Genomic DNA, 18,378 nt, shown 5'->3' with positions numbered 1-18,378 from the left:
CTTTCGCAATAATTCTTAACAGTCCTACATATTTAAAAGTTTAGTTAATAGTTTTTGTAACACCGCTGTTGTAAGTTGTTACTGGCTTATCCACAGCCTAGGAGGAAGATAGCTAGTATTGCACGGTGCAGTTTGGCCATGTTACCAGAAACCTTGTTTTCTGTATTGACAGCCGTCGACGAGAGACCATAGTTCTCTGGTAGGCGTCAGCTATACATTCGTGTTGTGCACGTGCTTCCTCCACGCAGCTCTTTGGACTGATTTTGTTAGCTGCTAGGGCAACATCAGAGTGTAATCGTTCTCGCTGCTCAAATTGTTTCATCACCTCACGATTTTTGTGATTCTCTAACTTGGAGTTGCTGTATCCACAGCTGCTTGACAAGCTGTCTGTCTGGCGTACCGCAAACTTGGGCTGTCCATTTCACAGGTCATTAACTTTTTGTGGGGACTTCCTTGTCGATTTTAGCGGTCTTAAAGACCTCCCGACGTTGATGACGCTTCAACCAAATCGTACATTGCTCGCTCCTGCTGAATTGAGAGCATTTACTTCACCTTTCTGGAACATACCAGATCACGTACGTGGCCACCCCGATAGAAAACATTGCGTTTATGTATCCGCGACGGAGCTCCTTGCTACGCAATGAAATGGATCGCTCGCGTATTCTGGAGAACTGTGGAATCGCCCAGCTGAAAGAATAACCGCCTTGTACAACTCTCCAGAGAGGACTACTATGCAGCATCGACGACTTTGCCGCAGAAAAAGAGCTGGCCCTGGCTATAACCAGCCGATTTGCTGTTCCCAGTCAGTCACCTCCTAGAGCAGCTAGCATCTTTACTTCAGACTGTTCAGTGATACTCCACAATGTGACGTCAGTTGGTAGCTGATAATCTACATTAGGCGGTACGTATAGGAACGACTATCGCCAACCATTTAGCCACTTTGTAGAGGACGGCTCAAAGACGCTTGGCGTTGTAGTTGTTTTAGTGTTTCGTAATGGCGCGACTTAATACCCGATTCAATTTAATTCAAACTGATTAACCGCCGCAACTTTGCACTTAAAATAAACGTGTAGTTTCTGCCAGCCACACGCGTTCAGTTCTCAGAATTATTTATCATTTAGCCCTGGACTAAGAGGAAACAGTTGCGGTCAAAAGATGGTTGGCATCTATTGATTGTGGCAGCTTTAGTGTCAGCGCATGTCTACCTGTCCGGCTACCCACCTAACCCGAGACTGCGCTCATGAAAATACAATGGCGTCCGGGACTCGCCAATCGACCTGTGGGAATCGATGTAGGCAAGAATAGCCGACAGGCCGAAATCACAAGCGGCCAACGCTAATGGTGTGTCCCGAAAGGCAGCCGTGGTCTCCCCGTCAGCTTCTGGAGGGGTAGGAGCCAGCAGAAGCAACGGAACCGAGCGGCGCACAGCAGAGCGGGATAAACGTCACGATTTTCCGCGCCGCTGGCGCAACTAACGCAGAAGTCGCTCGTCAGCCGAATTGAATTCCCACTCTGCCTCAGCAGATTATCCGGCAGAATAGCGGCTCGTGTGCTATTGTGTTGCGCGCAGTATTGCATTGTGTATTGTACGGAGAGTGGTGGGGGTAAGGGGTGGCGCTGAGATGCAGTCGCGACGTCGGCGACGGGATTTGCTTGGAATAACATTAAGGAGCCGTGCGGCTCTCAGAGCTGTAAGACGCTACATTATCCGGGAAAGGAAACCGGCGCGGCGGAATTTACAGAAAGCACGGCTACAACAAATAACGAGATACCAACGTAGCCTTCGTTTTGTGAACCAACCAGGGAAAGGTGGGTATCACAAGCGGTCTTTCGTGTTCGTTGTCCTTGGCGGTGAAATCTTCTTAGACTGTTCAGCTGTTTAGCTTCCACATATACTTACACAATCGACGTTTCGACCCTTTGCGATCTTCTTCAGGATCTTGTGGTGTACCCAGTTAGGCCGGCATTACACTGCCGAATTTTCTTTGTCAAAGAAATTTAATCAAACATTCATTATATTTTCTTTGACAAAGGCGTCTGACGTGGAGCAGATAGGGGTATTACATTGTCACCAAATTTTCTTTTACAAAGTTCTTACGCGTCGTAGCTCCTTCAGAATGGCTGACGAAGACTTATTACTGTACCCTGTAGTTGCATGTTCACAACTGCATTGTATTTATATTTGGAAGAAGAGCAGAAGAAAAGAAAAAGGAAACGTAGTTAGGTAGTGGGTTTCACGGAGAGATGTTAAAAGCATTCAACAAAATCTCTGTTACGGGAGCTGCAAGTCGAGGGCGTAAAGTGGTATAAAAATTACTTGCGAATGGACAAAAGTACATTTCAGTATGTGCTCAAGAATGTTGCTCCTCATAGTACGAAGCAGAACACTCCCATCGGAAACACGATATCCGAAACACTAAGATTTCTTGCAGCAGGAGAGAGTTGCTCTGCTTTAAAGTGTAGCACTCGAATTCCGCATTGCACACTAAAGAAAGTAACACTAGAAACGCGTGAAGCTATTTATAAAGCACTAAAGAAGGGGTATCTGAAGGCGAATAACAGCTTACTACATACTATATCGATTATAAATATTTTTATTTCTACAAAAGTACTATATTTTCTCCTTTATATCCTCAGGGACACATCCTCGCCATACTTAATCATTAATGATCTCCGCAACTTTTTTATAGCTCTCGCTTCTTGTTATTAAATTTTTGTTCTTTGAATGTTGCAAGTTGTACAGTGCTTCATCTGCCTCACACATTTCTATCAATTTCGTTGTGGATACGATGTACACTGACACTAAACCCACTCGAGAAGATACTGGCTGTGGCCCCAATGGCTCCACCCTATATACGGCTGACAGCAAGAGCGAAATCCAAAAGGAACGAAGTCAACACTGTTGGCAGACACCCACTTAAACGACATGAACCTGTTGCTCGACATCTTCGCAGCAGGAAAAAGCTTACTCTAAAGTACCTCCCCCGCACTGAAGTCAAAGGCGGAAGAAAGGCTTCAGTGATGGCAGGAAAGAGCGAAAAGTGGTTGTATACCACCAAAAGTGGAGCTACCCCCAGGTAACAGCCTATGGCCAAAATGGAGATCACCTAATCGTCTTCTTGTGGGCACTGGCCGGTTAGAATGAGAACTCTGCGATAACTACGATGTGTCCCATGAGTGTAGTGTTGAGCAGCCAATGACCCATTTCCTTCAATGCCCTGTTTAGGTCATATCCTCAGACATCATGACGCAACAGGATCTGGTACAAGGAGGCCCAAAAGCAGTGCGCCTTGAAGAGGCACTACGCTTCATTTAAAAGGATGTCAACGACATGCTGAAAAATACAGTGTAAGGTCAAATGTTTGTGATGGTGACAGAAATGGCCGACACTCTATAGGAAACGGGACAGGAACAATTCGTGAAAATAGGCATTGCGCAGTATCTAAAGTGTCTTAACACTTATTGCCGTAGCTGTGAGAGCGTCACTCCTCTTGCATGCTCTCTTGTGGCGAGAGAGAGAGAAAGAGAGACGGGAGGCAGAACGCAGAACGGCTGTTTGTCTTTGCGTCCCGCGAGACGCGCAGCTCGCCAAATCGCATTACGCGCCAGAGGCGGGCCAGACGCCCCGCAAACTTGGCCCCGGCAGCTGGCGCGGGGGCAGACATTAAGCGTCTTCCGCTTCCTTATTATTTTTGTTGATTAAACTGTAATCCCGCCGGGGAGCAGAGGAAAGCCTGCGTTTATCGCTCAGCTGCTCGCCGCTCGCCGAAATTAAACTCTTTGTGGCGAGACCTGTCTTAAACCGCTCTAGACACTCCAAATAACATATGCCCTGTTCTTGTTCACGGTATTTACCATACGAGATGGAACACTTGTGAGTAGCTTAATGAATTAACTACCGATTCATTTCGTAAAACTGAAGAAGGAAGATTAGACTTTATTGTTCAAAAATGGCTCTGAGCACTATGCGACTTAACTTCTGAGGTCATCAGTCCCCCAGAACTTAGAACTACTTAAACCTAACTAACCTAAGGACATCACACACATCCATGCCCGAGGCAGGATTCGAACCTGCGACCGTAGCGGTCGCTCGGTTTCAGACTGTAACGCCTAGAACCGCACGGCCATTCTGGCCGGCCAGACTTATTGTTCCGCCAGCGTTGAGGTCGCTAGGAAGCCGGGACAAATTCCGTTAGAGCAGGTTGGCGGAATGAAATGTCTGTCACCAATTGCCTGAAGTACTTGAGGTAATCAGTGGTAGTTGGTAGAATTCAACCATTTTAACTGTTTCTTTAATGCTTCGTTTTCGCAATCGGTTGTATTATTCATTACAATGTCTACAACTGCAATTTCACATACAACAGCTGCTCACCAAGCAGCGTCCACTACATCAGCTGCGGCCACTAACAGTGCCCAGAGGAAATGTCTCCTCATGTCCTGGTGTAGATTTCACACACGACATACTGCAAACAGGATACGAATGTGAAAAAGTAGATCCCGGCTTACTAGATTTCCGAAAGCCGTTCTACACTGTACCGCATCATCTACTGTTAACCAAGATACCATTATACGGACTGTCTGTACAAGACGGCCGGCGTGGCCGAGCGGTTCTAGGCGCTACAGTCTGGAACCGCGCGACCGCTACGGTCGCAGGTTCGAATCCTACGTCGGGCATGGATGTGTGTGATGTCCTTAGGTTAGTTAGGTTTAAGTAGTTCTAAGTTCTAGGGGACTGATGATCTCAGAAGTTATGTCCCATAGGGCTCAGAGCCATTTAAACCCGTTTGTCTTTACAAGAATATGACTGGCTCAGGAATTTTTTCTTTGTCATCAGTCTGCTGGCTGGTTTGATGCAGCCCGCCACGAATTCCTCTCCTGTGTCAATCTCTTCATCTCAGAGTATCACTTTCAACCTACGTCCTAGATTATTTGGGATGTATTCCAATCTCTATCTTCCTCTACAGCTTTTACCATCTATCTGGTATAATGTCTCTAACAAAGAGAAAGTATCTGGTTGCAAAATTAGTGATGCATATTTTGAGCAAATTACATCGCGTAAGTACTTTGAACTAAGTGATATGAAACTGGATGATCACGTTAGATTGGTATTAAGAAAGGCGAATGGAAAGCTTAGATTTGTTCTAAGGATTCTGGCAACATGCATGCCATCTGTAAAGCGAATTGCATGTAGTGCGACCAATTCTAGAGCACTGTGCCAGTGTTCGGATACCTCTCAAGAACGCATGACCACGGATGTCGAACGAGTTCAGAGACAGGGTTCTAACAGGATGGCGTAGCTCATACGAAAGTGCAACATAAATTCTTGGGCAACATACAAGAGAACGAAACTTCCTGGCAGATTGAAACAGTGTGTCGGACCTTTGCCTATCGTGGGCACATACCCAACCGAATGAGCTATCAAAGCGCGGCTCGCGACTATGCCTCACAGCTATACTTCAATAGCAGCTCATCTCCTACCTTCACAGAAGTTCTCCTGCACTCCTGACGTAAGAGAATCTTTAGAATAAAGACGACTATTTCTCGCGAAATGCTGTTCGGTCAGTTTAGGCAACCGGTACTCAAAGAAGATTGCGTCACTATTACTCTGGCAGCATCTCTACCTCTCGTAGGCACCACAAGAATACACCAAGAGTGATTAGAGCGCGTGCAGAGTTATAGATACATTGTTTCTCTCGTTCAGTACTCGAACGGATCAGGAAAGAAAGTCGATAACACTGGTAAACGGTACGCCACTTTTCAGTGGCTTGTGAACCATATATTAGATGCAGCGGTGAGAATTAGTGGTCGTGGTACCACCTGCGTATGTGCAGCTCCTGAGAGAATCATAAGCTGCTTGTCGACAATCACATGATGAGAGCATTGTCTACAGAAATGGATTATTGTCTTACATGCAGTACAGTTAAAGTGGTTGAATGATACCAATTATTACTAATGAAGTGGAACAACTACTACGTCGCATAGACAGATGGATAACATAAAACTACTTCAGGGAAGTCACGGAAAACTTAATTCAAGACACCGTTCAGTGAGTTTAATCGCCCTGCTCCAAAATTTCAATACTGTATCTAATCACTGCGCCTCATTGCAAGTTAAGACATCCAGAACTACTTTTATACATTTTCATTAGCTACCCCAAAGAGTAAAGCAAGCCGTTTGCAGCCAAAAAACCAGACGGTAGTGGGCACAAGGGATCCATGAGAATATTTAGGAGAGGACTTCCAGTTCCGGTATTTGCCTCACAAACGAGGGAAACATTGAATGAAAGAGACATTTGTTTAGGAAAAAGGCGGCGTATTTTTACATCTACTTCTGCATACATACTTTGAAAACCCCTTTGAAGGGATAGTATCGCAACTTAATGTTTATAACCGCTACAGTCGCTTATGGAACGCGAGGCTATTTCAATGCATCTGTACATGCTGAAATTAGTCTCATCGTCACGGGCCCTTTGGTAGTGGTACATAGGTGACAGAAGAATAGATTCTTCAGCTAACAGTATTTCTTGGAACATTGTACATAGGCCTTAGAGTCATAATTTGCGTCTGTCTTCAAGAGTCTGCCAATGTAGGGTTTCAGTATGTCGATGATGCTTTCTCATGAGTCAAAAACGATTCAAATGGCTCTGAGAACTATGGGACTTAACATCTAAGGTCATCAGTCCCCTAGAACTTAGAACTACTTAAACCTAACTAACCTAAGGACATCACACACATCCATGCCCGAGGCAGGATTCGAACCTGCGACCGTAGCAGTCGCACAGTTCCGGACTGAAGCGCTTAGAACCGCTCGGCCACAGCGGCCGGCTCTCATGAGTCAAACAAACCTGTGACCATTCGTACCGCACTTCTTTGTAGATTTTTAACGTCTCTCGACAGTCGTATTTTGTATGGATCCACAAACTTAAGCAACATTCTAATATGGGACGTACAAATTATTTTTAGGCAGTCTCCTTCGCAGACTTCACGTTTTCTCACAATCCTGCCAATAAACCGACGTCTGCCACTTGCCTTAGCTGCGACTGAGGCTGTGTGAGCGTTCCATTTCATTCATACAATGTTACATTCACGTACTTGTATAAGTTCATTCTAATTATGAATCGTTGATATTGTCGTCATAGTATTCCACTTTTTTTCGGTTTGTTATTTTTAATAGGTGATTTTATATTTCTGAACATTTAAACCAAGTTGCCGAGCTTGATACGTTCCCCCTCTGATAAAATTTGTGAACCTTTTCTTCAGACAGAATATCTTAAATGCATTATCTGCTGAAAGTCTGAGGTTGCTATTAATATTGTCTGCCAGGCCATTAATATACATCCTGAACAGCAAGGGTCCCAACACACAGCCCGGGTTACACCAAAAGTTACCTTTGCTACGCTGGTTCCATACAGCTGGCCGGCACGAAGACACCACTTCACTTCTATGACTTACATAAGCGCAGTAGTTCAGTTTTTCTCCTCCGCGTCTGCAGCACTCCAAAGTGACCAGTGCGCTCTTTTAAGACGGTGACTAATTTTTAGAATGGTGAGCCTACATTTTCTGTGTCTGTCCAGAAAATTAAACGTCTCGCAGATAATCTTAGACTGAAACGTATTTGAGGGTAGTAAATGGCAGCAGGTAACAGAGAGTAGTGAGTAGCAGAATGAGGAGAGGATAGGTGAGGAGGCGAGTAAGCTGAGTGTGAGTGGTGTGTGTGCGCAGGTGCGGTGCGGCATGGTGACGGTGAGCGACGGCAAGAGCCGCCCGTCACCGATGCGGCTGCACCTATCCATGGAGCTGCTGCGCCTGCAGCGCGAGGAGCCGGCCCGCAACAACCTCCGTACCGCCCAGCTCTCGCCCACGCCGCTCGACTCCAGGGTGAGTACTGAAACAGTCTTCCAGCTGGCGCGCTACTGCACTCCAGGGTCTGTACTGAAGGCTGAGGATCCAACAGCAGGAATACTTACAGTGTTGTGTCAAAACGGGGTGATTCAGTTGCCCCTACCAATGTGTTTTATGCAACCCACAACGCCTTCAAATGTCAAGCGCAAGATTCAACGTATTGTCTCGCTTGCTACCCGCCAGCTATTAGTCCTATAGAAAATGAAGAGGATCTTTTTGTGGGAAATTTAATGTGCTTAAATTTTATACCGCTAAACGTCTTCGCTAGAGGCGGTAGTTCTCGAATTATTCAAGAAAAACATACAAAACTCACCTTCAAATGCATTTTCCTTAACTTGATAACTGTGACCAACATCGAAAACTATCCCAGTACGAAATTTAACTACATTAAATTTAGTGCAGTAAGGTCCAGTCCTTTTTTCGGGAGGATTAATAGTGTTGTAGGGAGTGAGAGGATATGAATTTCTCGCGCATCGTTTTTGAAGGGGTTGTGGGTTGCATAAAACCCATCGATAGGGGCAGCTGAATCATCCTGTATAGGTCACTGACATCCTAACGATAAAGTCTCTACCCAGACTGAAAAAGTCGTCACTGTTGCAACGGAAAATTTGTGGTAAGATCTTACGGGACCAAACAGCTGAGGTCATCGGTCCCTAAGCTTACACACTACTTAATCTAATTTAAACTATCTTACGCTATAATGAGATTTTCACTCTCCAGCGGAGGGTGCGCTGATATGTAACTTCCTGGCAGATTAAAACAGTGTGCCGGACCGAGACTCTAACTCGGGACCTTTGCCTTTCGTGGACAAGTGCTCCACCATCTGAGCTACCCAAGCACGACTCACGCCCCGTCCTCACAGCTTTAATTCTGCCAGTACCTCGTCTCCTACATTCCAAACTTTATAGAAGCTCTCCTGCGAACCTTGCAGAACTAGCACTCTTACGCTAACTACAACACACACACACACACACACACACCAAGCCCGAGTAAGGACTCGAACCTCCGACAAGAACAGCAAATACCACCACAATTTATTGATATGACTTCGCAAAATGATACTGGTGGAAGAATTTACTAAAAGACTCAACACAACAATCTAATGACATCAGCATTTAATAACACGGCCAAATTTGACAACCATTGCCAACATAATTTGATATAGTGATATACAAAACTCGATGCTGGAAGAATTTAATAGAATGAGTAAAAAGTTAAACAGCAGCTAGCAGCAAGATATACAGTTCTGACTTAAGATAAGCAACTGTTCGCAAAATGTAATAGAATAATGAGCAAGACAGCGAAAGCAAAAAAGATTTGGTATTACAACTTTAGGAAGCAACTGTTGGGAGAATTTAATAAAATGATCAATAAGTAAAACAGCAACTGCCAACAACTTCAGGAAAGCAACTATTCGCAGAATTTAATAATCTGATCAGTGAGCAAAACAGCAGCTGCTAATAAGATTTACTAATACCACATACGAAAAGCAACTCTCGGCAGAATTAAAAAGGATACATGAACAAATAGTTAAACAATAATTGCCAACCAGTGAAACTTATATCAAAAAAAGAAGCGGCCCGCCACGAATTCCTCTCCTGTGCCAATCCCGTCGACTCAGAGTAGCACTTGCAACCTACGTCCTCAGTCATTTGCTGGATGTATTCCAATCTCTGTCTTTCGCTACAGTTTTTGCCCTCCACAGCTCCCCTAGTACCATGGAAGTCATTCCCTCATGTCTTAACGGATATCCTATCATCCTGCCCTTCTCCTTATCAGTGTCTTCCACATATTCTTTTCCTCTCCAATTCTGTACGGAACATCTTTCCTTACTTTATCCATCCACCTAATTTTCAACAGTCGTCTCTAACATCACATCTCAAATGCTTCGATTCTCTTCTGATCCGATTTTAACACAGTGCATGTTTCACTACCATACAATGCTGTACTCCAGACGTATATTCTCACAAATTTCTTCCTCAAATTAAGGCCTATGTTTGATACTAGTAGATTCTCTTGGCCAGAAATGTACTTTTTGTCATTGCTTGTCCGCGTTTGATGTCCTGCTTACTCCTTCCGTCATTGGTTATTTTACTGCTGAGGCAGCAAAATCCCTTAACTTCATCTGCCTCGTGACCATCAATCCTGATGTTAAGTTACTCGCTGTTCTCATTTCTGCTACTTCTCATGACTTTCGTCTTTCTTCGATTTACTCTCAATCCATATTCTGTACGCATTAGACAGTTCATTCTGTTCAGCAGATCGTGTAATTCTTCTTCACTTTCACTGAGGATAGCAATGTCATCAGCGAATCGTATCATTGACATCCTTTCACTTTGAATTGTAATTCCACTCCTGAATCTTTCTGTTATTTCTATCATTGCTTCCTTGATGTACAGATTTAATAGTAGGCGTGAAAGACTAGACCCCTGTCTTACACCCTTTTTAATCCGAGCACTTCTTTCTTGATCGTCCACTCTTATTTTTTCCTTTTGGCTCTTGGACATATTGCATAGTATCCGTCTCTCCCTATAGCTTACCCCTACTTTTCTTATAATTTCGAACATCTTGCACCATTTTACATTGTCGAACGCCTTTCTGAAATTCCACGCCCGACTCGTAGAACGTTATCCTTTCGTTGGTTCTTCGTGCTTTTTCTCATGGTCACCTCCCCCTTGGCAGTCCCCTCCCGGAGATTCGAATGGGTGACTATTCCGAAATCTTTTGCCAATAGAGATCATCATGACACTTTTTCAGTTACAGAACACATGTCCTGTGGATACACGCTGTGCGTCTTTAATACAGTGGTTTCCATTGTCTTCCGCATCCTCATGTCGTTGGTCATTGCTGGTTCCTCCGCCTTTAGGGTCAGAGACAAGAGAGTGCCCTGAACCTCTGTCCGCTCGTTCGCCCTGTTTGACAACGCCGTTGGCGGAGTGAGGGTGACTTCTTATGCAGGAAGTAATCCTACTTAGTACAAAATAACAACAATAACTATGCGGAAGTCTTCGGCCGCCAATGTAACAACAACAATTATGCGGAAGTCTTCGGCCGCCAATGCTGACAATCAAACTTTAAGCGGTTGCGTTTTTTTTTTTTTTTTTTTTATTTTTTTACATGATTACATTGACGAAACGTGTACAAATTGGGTTTCTAGTAACAGTGTTACAACAACAAAGGCGGCATTCAAAGAGTAAACAAAAAATAAAAATGTAAATCACTGATGCAATTCCAGCTAAAAAGTTCTTCAATAAACGCAACTGGTTCCACTTAGTGCTTCGCCATCGTTATCTGAAGGGTAAGCGCCTTTGAAGGGTAGCTGCAACGGAGGCATTCTGCTTCGCTAGTGCCTAAAGGAAAACAGCAATCCTTGCAGTAGCCTGTCTCTTCCTTCTCTCATCGCTGACAAGGCAGGGCGTTCAGCCGTAAGTGTGATGCGGCACAGAACATTAACCGCAGCTAGGCACTCCCCAGCTCAGTGGGGGTTAACGAAAGTGCTGCGTAAATAATTTGCGAAGAGCATACGGTATCTCGGTGTGCGTTCGAGGGCATTGTAAGCATTTTGGAGTAACCACCAGTAATCAAGCTGCTCTTTCTCTCCGTCGCCAAAGATATTGGCGATGGTAATTCCTTTGAACCATGTAAGCCCATGATATTTTGCGTCGGGAAAGTAAGATTCATCTGGACAGAGCGGGGTCTGATGGTGAATCATATCAGGCGTGACCCGGAGGTAACAAGCCAATATCTTCTGTGTTAGTAGCCAAACTCCGGACGACGATGCGCATATAAAAGTATGTTCATCGGTATCCAAGAGGTGACAATCTGGGCAATAAGGTGGGTTTGCCAGTCCAATAGCTTTAAGTCGCTGTCGTGTGTCATATTTTTTATTGGCGATCTGCTACCACTTCGAACGCACCGTAGATGACAGAAAGTTTGGTGTATCGTTTTCCACACTCTTGGGCAGTGAACTGTAGGGTACTTGTTTTCCACCACGTTATGGGGAACAGCCCGCAGAAGGTTGTTATAAAAATCTTTCGCCTTTGGTGGACGTGTGGCGGGGAGGTTCGAGCTGACATAGCTTTAATCAAGAATGAAAGTCGACACATGGGAGAGCTGTGGTGCGACGTGCGCAACCAACACCGGCGGGACGTGAGAGACTGGCATCAGAACCTGTGGTAAACGACCGGTGGGAGAGGTATGTTGACTTTTCCATCGTTTCCACATGTTGGTCATGTAAAGGTCAGCTGCTCTCGCCCTGACGTTGACCAATCCCAGCCCCCCTTTGTGCACTGGGAGGGTAAGAATGTCGTATCTTACTTTAAATATATGACCTGCGGAAACGTGGTAACTGAAGCCCGCCTGAAGCCGGCGACCTATCTGCAGCGGTAGTGGGAGGACTTGTGCCACATGGTTGAGTTTTGATGCCACGTAGAGGTTCAGGTATTAAACACGTTGTAGCTGATTCAAGTCTCGGAGCAGGTTCTGTCGCACCGTTGCGCGTATGATCCTTAGTAACCGACGGTAGTTTGCTGCAGCTGTTTTACGTACATCCTTCGTGAACCCGATTCCCAAATATCGCAGATCAGAAACTGGTGGAAGGGGAGCGAGGGCTTCCGGTCCGAGACCACACCCAATATCCAACACCGCCGATTTGTTGATGTTCAGAAGAGTGCCTGCGGCCTGTCCGTATCGCTCGATCCAGGTTAGTGCGCTTTGAACTTCGTCATTGGAACGAACCAGCAGTAGCAGGTCGTCAGCGTATGTCGTATAGCGAAAGGTGACGTCCCGCAGCATGACGCCAGATAGCCGGTGGTTAAGGCCCTCTAGGAGTGGCTCGAGTGCGATTGCATAATGGTAGGTAGAAAGGGGACAGCCCTGTCGTAGAGACCTCTTAATGGGTACTGGTCCTACCGTCCTTCCATTGACCTGGACGTGTGAGTTGGCTGCGGTCCAAAGGCGCCGCAGGGTGTCAATGAGGCCCGGGGGTAATCCCATACGGTCCATCACTCGTAGGAGGAAGTTATGGTGCACTCTATCAAAGGCGCGGTTGAATCCGATGGAGACAATCGCCGCTCTCAGACGGCACGCAGAGGCGATCGCTATTAAGTCCCTGCTGTCACCGGTGGCGATGTGTATGTTGGCTTCTCCCCCCTGCGACGTCTGCTCTGGGGAGAGAATCAGCGGCAAAGTCGTCTTATGCGGCCCGCCATAAGTCTGGCGAAAATCTTGTAATCGGCGTTCAGCATTGTAAGCGGCCGATAGTCGTTAACTGATCGCCCTCCACCTGGCTTGTGTACCGGTATGAGAAGTCCTATAAACGCTGGCGGCACAACACAGTCTGGAGACATAAACTCGCAGAACATTATAACCCAGCGAGGCATCATGATGTCACGGAAGGTCCGGTAGAATTCGATGGGAAATCCATCAGACCCAGGAGACTTATTGGCCGCACCCTTGTCCACGGCGTCTTCGACTTCTTCGCGTGAGACTTCCTCTGTTAGTGCATTCACGGTAGCCTCGTCGATAGTATGTGTTACCTGCTGTAACACTTCAGTAGTGGTCTCGTCATCTACGGTTCTTTCCTGGTAAATATGACGAAAATGATCCTCCACCGCCCTTACTATGGTTGCTTGGGTCGTAAGAAGCGACCGTCTTGTGTCCTGAGTTCTGTGATTAAGTGTTGGCGCTGTCGGCGCAGATCCGCCACAACGTGGTGCGTAGTGGGTTCCTCTGCAGCCGTTCGGTCGTGCCTTCGCGAGCGTACTACGGCACCTTCTATTCGGCACTTCGTCAATGATACTATGTGAGCCTTGATTCTGCTTTGGTCATGTTGTCTCTCCGGGGAAGGGGGTAAGGCGTCGAGGTCCCTGAGTGCCGCGTAGTAAAAATCGAGCGCCGCCGCGTAAGTCACAGGGAGAATAGTCTTCGTCGGTGGAGGTGCAACGTCCGTCGGTGGGAGTTGTGTGATCCGATGCTGGAGGCACTCGGAACGAAGGTGACCTTTCTTGCTGCATCGGGAACGCGTCTTCTGCTGGCCGTCATAAATAACTATGGCCCGGCACCCTCCTATCTGTAGATAGGATGGCACGTGTCGTTGGAGGTCAATGCGCACTTGGCGTACTCCATTGAGCACTGGATAGTTCTTGAACTGGGTCCATTTTTCAGCCACGTGTTCGTGTACCGTGCCGTAGAGGCGGAGCGCCGCCACAACGTCTGCCGCAGGGAGTTCAAATGGAAGTTCGAATATGCGTATAGTCCCCAGACCCATTCCACACTCCCATTGCGGCATGGCCGACCTCGACGTTGCCAACATTTCCGTCTGCGTGGCAGAAGCGGAGTTCTTGTTTCATCTCACGACGCACCTTGTCGCATATAGCTTCGTATATGAGTTTTACGTAGACCGTGCTACTGATGATCGAAAAGTGAATGCCGACAATGTCGGTAGCCGGGATCTTGGCTTCCTCTTTTAAAAAGCGTTCGACTTCGAGCACCTTTGGTGGGGTAAAGTCGTTCCGAAATGAGAATTTCAGGGTTGATCTTCTGTATTGATTTGGCATGGTCTTGTAGCGATTTCCAACCCAGGATCGAAGATGTTATCATTACTAAACTACGACGCTACCCCTATACCACAGGTAACGTAGGCAAAGCCAATCTAGATATTTCACTTACGAAGAATAGACTAAACAGCTGTCCAGCCCAACTACTTTCTTAGTTTAGCTCCACTAGCGCAGCTTATTGATAAGACAGAGCTAATAGTAGCAAATCATCTCTCTGTTCCGGTAGGGCTGCTATTAGTTATATGTACGCCTCGGTTCCGGGATCCAAGATGAACAGACAGAATTACAAAAGTCCCTTCCTGTAACGCATAGCTGAACAATCAAAAGAAATCTGCAAACTATTTATACACAGAACAGACCACCTTGAGATTAAGAGACCGCTTGTCCACACAAGGTAAAGAACGATAAATAAAACTTTAAGTACCACGTCCCAACGGTGACTTAAAATTCATGTGGCTTTGCCATTTTGATCAGGGCCCACATTTAACACGACCTGTCTTGACCTAACGACTCCACTGATATTTTAAGATTAATAACAAACAGCCGGTAAAATACCACTTAAAATAGAAGTACTGAAACTATTCGCTCAATCTGCTGAAATGGAAAAGTAGTCTTCCTGAAAATGCTATGATAATCACAAAACTGAGGTGAGCTGCAATTGTTTCCCAGAAAACGAAATACGTCATTGTGTCTAATAAACAATGTTTTTTTAATTGCTGTGAATATTTGATGATATTAATTAATTCGTTCTGCAATATAATGAAAGGGAAAGAAAAGGATAGCTAAGATCCTTGAAGCAGACCTGTGTGATTGCGTTCTATCTAGCTACGAACGGTTTGAATCGTGGCGATGGGAGGAAATTTTTCCCAATGGTATTTGGTCAGCAAAAAGAGGACAGTCGTCATGTATAGTTCTTGGTTACCAAACTTTGCTCCATTGTCCTGCATTAAACTCCAAACCTCTCTTCAGTATCTCATGAAGTGAGGACATATGATACACTGTTGATGGTGATCGGTCGGTCGGATGGAGGTGTTAAGCGCAGCATTCTCCCTGGTATGTACATGGTAACGCCTAGTTTCATCCTCCCCCTTCCCTCATCATCGTACAACACAAATGTGGAACATACCATAGACATTCCACTGCAGTCACCTATACTGAATAAATGCACTTCGGACTGGCCAAGCAATTGCGTGTTAATAATGTACTACTATGTGCAGTCAATTCTGACTATATTCGAAACATGGCCATTTGGTGGGTTATATAAAATGCTTGAAAATAGCTACACAGAAATGAAAAATATGAAATGAAAGGATAGTCTAGTCCAACCTACAACGAATTACAGTAGGCGGGTTCGAATGGATATAGGTTGTAGGGATTAATGGCTCTGAGCACTATGGGACTTAACTACTGTGGTCATCAGTCCCCTAGAACTTAGAACTACTTAAGCCTAACTAACCTAAGGACATCACACACATCCATGCCCGAGGCAGGATTCGAACCTGCGACCGGGTTGTAGGGATTGTGCAGAGCTGAAGGAGCTTGCAATAAAATGGGTGTGACTGCTGGCTTACGAAATATCTGTTGTCAGCTCGTTCACCCGACTCTGTTGCCATTCGCTCGACCTCTCGACTATGCCGAACTATGCCTTACTTGGTGTTTGAGGGCCTCTGTATGCGGCGTTGAGGCTATTTACTTGTAGGTGATACGTGACTGCATCGCTTTTTACCTCCAGTTCTCAATTAGTGAGCATGAAATTAGCGGTTTCTCAATGCGTATGACCTCTTAATGGTCTCACAAAAGGGGCTCACTGTGTGCCACTAGCTAAGTTACAAGGATTACATCCAGTATTCATATTCAGATGAGTTTTCTTTCTTCTCGCAACCTTTCGTTATTCGCTCATTATAGTTTCTTCAGTGATAAAATGATACCGTTTTCAATATTTTTAAAATCATAAATGAAGTTCCCGTAATTTTTTGTTTTTGAACCTTTAATGACATTTTCATCTCATTAAATAATAGACAACAAAGACTGATCTTACCCTTTTACACCATGAGATGAAATTTCTTTAAGACAACTTAAGTGAACAAACCCTTATATTTTATCTAATATCGTTTCGTCTTCTCAAAAGCTTGGTATATCAATTTTGTTGGGCTGAATTTACAGTATTATTTTGGCTTCAAGTTCCGAGAAGAAATAGATATTTTTTCTGTAAAACTACAAAATATATTAATTCTTTTTTTTTTTTTTTTTGCTCATGGGAAAACTTCGTGTTTTAATGACACTCTTTTTCGCTTTAAGGACACTCTTTTGTGTAACCACATCATGTTGTAAATTTGTCCTAACTTTGGTCAACACTGCAGTTGAGCTTCATAATGGCGTTGATTTATACTAGTGTTCTCGTGCCACGAAACCTCTATAAAGGATCTACCAATATTGATAGCTAATACTGACACAGGGGAATGTACACGGTAATAGAAGAAAATCGTTCCAGTAAACATGAGTCCGCAAACGAGCCGTTTGCGAGAGGGTTGCGAATTTGTCATTACAAGCCGCCACTGAGTTCAATATGAAATATCGTCCTAGTCAGTACAAATGTATTTCAAGTGTTAACTTTTCTGCATATAACTGGGCTCAAATTTCACCCATGGCTAGGGACAAGCTTTTCAACGAAAAGTATCGATATGTTTTCAGTTGTATCGAAGGAAGAGTATCGACACCTTGATGTGTTGATACTTTGATAAAAAGATTGCATACTATCAGCTCCACTGTTTCACTCTGTTTTTAAAATTTATCTGTGGTGGAGATAGTCGATTATCACAAGTTTTAAATGGAATAATGCAAGCGTTAAATCAAGCAGTGTTATTAGTTTCGAGGCAGATTAGAATTTATAATAATTTAGAACCTGAAATATGAAATTACAGAAAAAACAATTAAAAAGTTGAATTTAGAGAAAATTACTTTTTTTGAAATAATTCATTCTTCCAGCCATTTCGTCACCCTGTCAACAGTATCCAGACACCTATTAGTGGATATTAATAGAGGGCGTGTTAACCCTTCGCCACGTGATGGTTTCAATTCATTGGGGATACTTTCCATGCGGAAAGATGAATGGCAGCCCATTCTTCCTCATGAGCCTAACTCTTGCGAGTCGTTTTCCACTTCTGAGGGCCAGACTCCTTTGATTCCTTTTACTAAAAAAAGGAGACAACAATCAAAAGGCCACTTTTTCTGAAGTCATTCTTGTCAGGCAGCGATAGAAAAAACAGCTACATTTTCGAATGATGTCTGTAACTTTCTCCACATGCAACTGTAATTGATAGCTGTGTCCTTTCCTGTGTTCTCCATTTCTTGACCATGGAAACAACATACTGCGTACAAGAGTCGTAAAACTACCGTAAACTATCGCAAGTAAGCGTAGTTTTCCCAGGGGTATTGGTCCGTTAAGATCGCTCGTAAAACAGCGTTACTTGTACGTTAGGCGCGTTGCATACCTATGGGGCTTTGCCTCATTTCGTTCACTTCGTTTTGATATGCGATCAGTGTTTTGCTAGATTTCCCCAGACACCGGAAGCAGTGAATCGTCTAGAAACTGAATGAGGATATACAGGGTGAGTCACTAACTATTACCACCAAGAAAAACTCCTAAAGTACGATAGGAACTGAAAAGTTTGTGGTACAAAAGTTGCATGGGACAACGGGGACCATAATATTACGTTGATTATTTGTTGCTAGGTGGGGTCGCTTTAGAGATATAAATGTCAACTTCGTTTTTTAAATGGGATGCTGTAGTTTGGTGCTTATTTGCTGATAGCGGCTATCGAGACGAATCCAGTGATATTAACAGTAAGGTGTTTGAAGGTCAACGAAGGTCACAAAGGTGGCATGACTGTCCAATTACAGAAGGGGTTCGACGTGATGAC

At 44.7% G+C, this 18,378-nt stretch overlaps 1 protein-coding gene across 1 annotated transcript in view; it reads left to right on the top strand.

Moving 5' to 3' along the window:
• Positions 1-18,378, top strand: part of LOC126480871 (gamma-1-syntrophin) — a 796,968-nt gene that overhangs the window by 456,996 nt on the left and 321,594 nt on the right. Inside the window, exon 2 of the mRNA XM_050104253.1 lies at positions 7,722-7,877. Coding sequence (XP_049960210.1) covers positions 7,722-7,877 — 156 coding nt within the window. The remainder of the gene's footprint in view (positions 1-7,721; positions 7,878-18,378) is intronic.

Source organism: Schistocerca serialis, chromosome 1 (assembly GCF_023864345.2).
Source record: "Schistocerca serialis cubense isolate TAMUIC-IGC-003099 chromosome 1, iqSchSeri2.2, whole genome shotgun sequence".
NCBI classification, from domain to species: Eukaryota; Metazoa; Arthropoda; class Insecta; order Orthoptera; family Acrididae; genus Schistocerca; species Schistocerca serialis.
This window is presented reverse-complemented; position numbering and strand designations above follow the sequence as displayed.